The sequence below is a fragment of the Mizuhopecten yessoensis genome, unplaced genomic scaffold (genome assembly GCF_002113885.1).
Source record: "Mizuhopecten yessoensis strain PY_sf001 unplaced genomic scaffold, ASM211388v2 scaffold10591, whole genome shotgun sequence".
In the NCBI taxonomy this organism is placed as follows: Eukaryota; Metazoa; Mollusca; class Bivalvia; order Pectinida; family Pectinidae; genus Mizuhopecten; species Mizuhopecten yessoensis.
Genome location: NW_018408623.1, coordinates 623,432 through 626,478, shown reverse-complemented (window position 1 = coordinate 626,478; position 3,047 = coordinate 623,432). Strand labels below are relative to the sequence as shown.

Sequence of the window (3,047 nt, the reverse complement as noted above, 5' to 3'; positions counted from 1 at the left end):
AATAGTCATTTAAGAAGGTGTATCAAAGGCCTTTTTTCTTCCAAAACGATACACATCAACGCTTAAACTGCACAAAATTCTCAAAATGCTTACTTCCGACTTTTACATTTTTACCATTACGCGACCGCGAGATTCTTTTTATGTTCAACAAAAGGATCAAATTCTTCTTCTTCTGGAAGGTGCACACTGAGCCTTCGATTTTGCTATGACATATTTCGGGGGTGCAGAGAACGTACGTGAGCGATAGCACCTTTAAGATATAGTAATAGATACAGCTTGCCAAAAATGAATTGCACTGCATCATATATTCGGATGATACTGATCGTGTTTTGAATTACATTCCTTGAGCTAGCGGAGAATTACACGATACGCGTCGATGGTGTCACGAGATGCAGTAACATAGCACTATTGAATGATCATGTGTGGCAAAGAAAAATCGATCAAATTACCAGGAAAAGTGTACAAAACATTGACATTTTATTATCAATGAACTTTATTTTTTATTAATGAGCATAGTATGAATTAAAAATATATCTATCAGTGAACTTTTCAAGCGTTTACCGATAACGATCCATGACGCCATTGCATCGATACGATCTTTTAACTCAATTTACTAATTTGTTCGGGAGGCTTTGACATTTAATCTTATCGGATCATCTCGGGTGTTATCCTTGTTCTGTTGTTAGATGCGTGAGGGATTTCACTTCAAAAGTATGTATTGGAATGCAATAAAGTGTATGAAGTATATACAAATATAGGGTGATACTGAGGTAGAAGAAAACTAATAAATTTCACGTGAATGATATAAAATTGGACTGAAAATGTGGGCTACCCGAATTGGAACACTTTTTAATGTATTTCTAGGGTATCACCAGCGTGCGTGTCTTTTTACAGAGCTCGTTTAGTTGAGTCCGGTTCATTTGAAAGTTTTAGTTTTCCGGTAACCCAAAACGGAATACCTTATAGTTAGTTCAGTTGATGAAATCAACTGACAGCATCTAAAATACTTTCTTCGTTTAAAAATAAAGTTACACTTGTTTTTAGTTTCCATGTTTCCACATTACTACGCGGTATTGCAAAGTGGCGTTTATAGTTTCGATTGCTCACATGACGTTTAGACGGCTATATGCATCAAGAATAAGCTACGAAACTACATTTAATATGGCCCTACCGATACTAGCATAATATCAAGAGCCGTTAACTCATTTTGAGTCTCGATTTAAAAACGTCAGTTACAGCCATGCATTCTTTCGAGTATTTTCCCCCTTAATCTATGCAATGCTACCTTAAATCACATAAATATATAATGGAGTGTATGGATTTTTAAAACTTACAATATTTTCTTGATTTCTCAGATTGAATACCTTTATTTATTTAACTCTAATATTCATAGATGATTTGTTTACAAGATATGGTACGAATTGATACCGGACTTAACATAACTGTGTTATTTAATAATGCATATGTCAATAACGCGTGAGTTATCACTGTGTCGTTACAAGTGAAATCGTGCCATAACCGACCTTGTCTTGTCTTTAGACGTTGGAAGTCAATGCGAACAGGAAGTACGCGATGCATGCATGTATGTTGAATAATTATAAAGTGATAATTATCTTGTATGAATGTGTTGATTATAAACCATTAACCCCATGGGTATGCTTTTAATTGCTGAGTTTTGTTTACGTGTTTACCAGCGGTTTATCGACTGTGTCAGTAGTGATACGGAAACTGGCACAATATCCTTGCAAACGTAGCGGACACATGTACGTAAACAATAAGAGCTGTAACGTGCTACATCGGAGCGTGCTTTGTACTCACCACTTGACACATCGGTAGTGTAGCGGACGCACTTATTGTAAAGCGTTTTTGAGTAGTAGTATGTTCTTCATAAGTACTCTTCTGGTGTCGTTAAAAGTTGCTGTGATATTACTTTCATTAACATAAAAACAAGGATTTGGAATATTTTTGTTGTTACAACTGGACAAAAATGTTTTCTGTACGTAATATGTCTTTACCGCAAGTGTTTCATGCGCATGTGCTAATATTTGCGTGGTTCTCACATACATGCTCATCTGTAACCGATCTCCTACCTATTTTGGAATGTGGACCTGAGGTACAGGTAAGAGAAACAGTTTATCTAATGAGCATTTCATTGTAAAAATAGAAATAATAAAATAGTAGACACTGCAATAATCTATCTCTGTCATAACAGCGCATGAGATATTTGCCTGTAATCGTTTTTAACCAATACTGGATTACATCTTTGTGCTTTTATGTTATAATTGTTTCCATCCACAACAATTGTCTTGCAATCCGGTTATTGTTATCAATGTGGTCTAAATTTTACATATACATGGTCACATATACAATACGTGGTCACATATACAACATGTGGTCATATATACAACACATGGTCACATATACAATCCGTAGTCACATATACAATATGTGGTCACATATACAACATGTGGCTACATATACAACATGTGGCCACATATACAATACGTGGTCACATATACAATACGTGATCACATATACAACACGTGGTCACATATACAATCCGTGGTCACATATACAATACGTGGTCACATATACAACATGAGGCCACATATACAACATGTGGTCACATATACAATACGTGGTCACATTTACAATACGTAGTCACATATACAACATGTGGTCACATATACAACACATGGTCACATATACAATACGTGGTCACATAACCAACATGTGGCCACATGTACAACATGTGGCCACATCTACATTACGTGGTCACATATACAATACGTGGTCACATATACAACATGTGGTCACATATACAACACATGGTCACATATACAATACGTGGTCACATTTACAATACGTGGTCACATATACAACACGTGGTCACATATACAATCCGTAGTCACATATACAACATGTGGTCACATATACAATACGTGGTCACATATACAACACTTGGTCACATATACAATACGTGGTCACATATACAACATGTGGTCACATATACAACACGTGGTCACATATACAACACGTGGTCACAT

General features: G+C 35.9%; 1 protein-coding gene across 1 annotated transcript in view; it reads left to right on the top strand.

Annotated features, from left to right (window-relative positions):
* Positions 1-1,766: 1,766 nt before the first annotated feature.
* LOC110461234 overlaps positions 1,767-3,047 on the top strand; it is a 30,279-nt gene continuing 28,998 nt past the window's right edge. Inside the window, exon 1 of the mRNA XM_021514626.1 lies at positions 1,767-2,119. Coding sequence (XP_021370301.1) covers positions 1,988-2,119 — 132 coding nt within the window. The 5' untranslated portion in view covers positions 1,767-1,987. The remainder of the gene's footprint in view (positions 2,120-3,047) is intronic.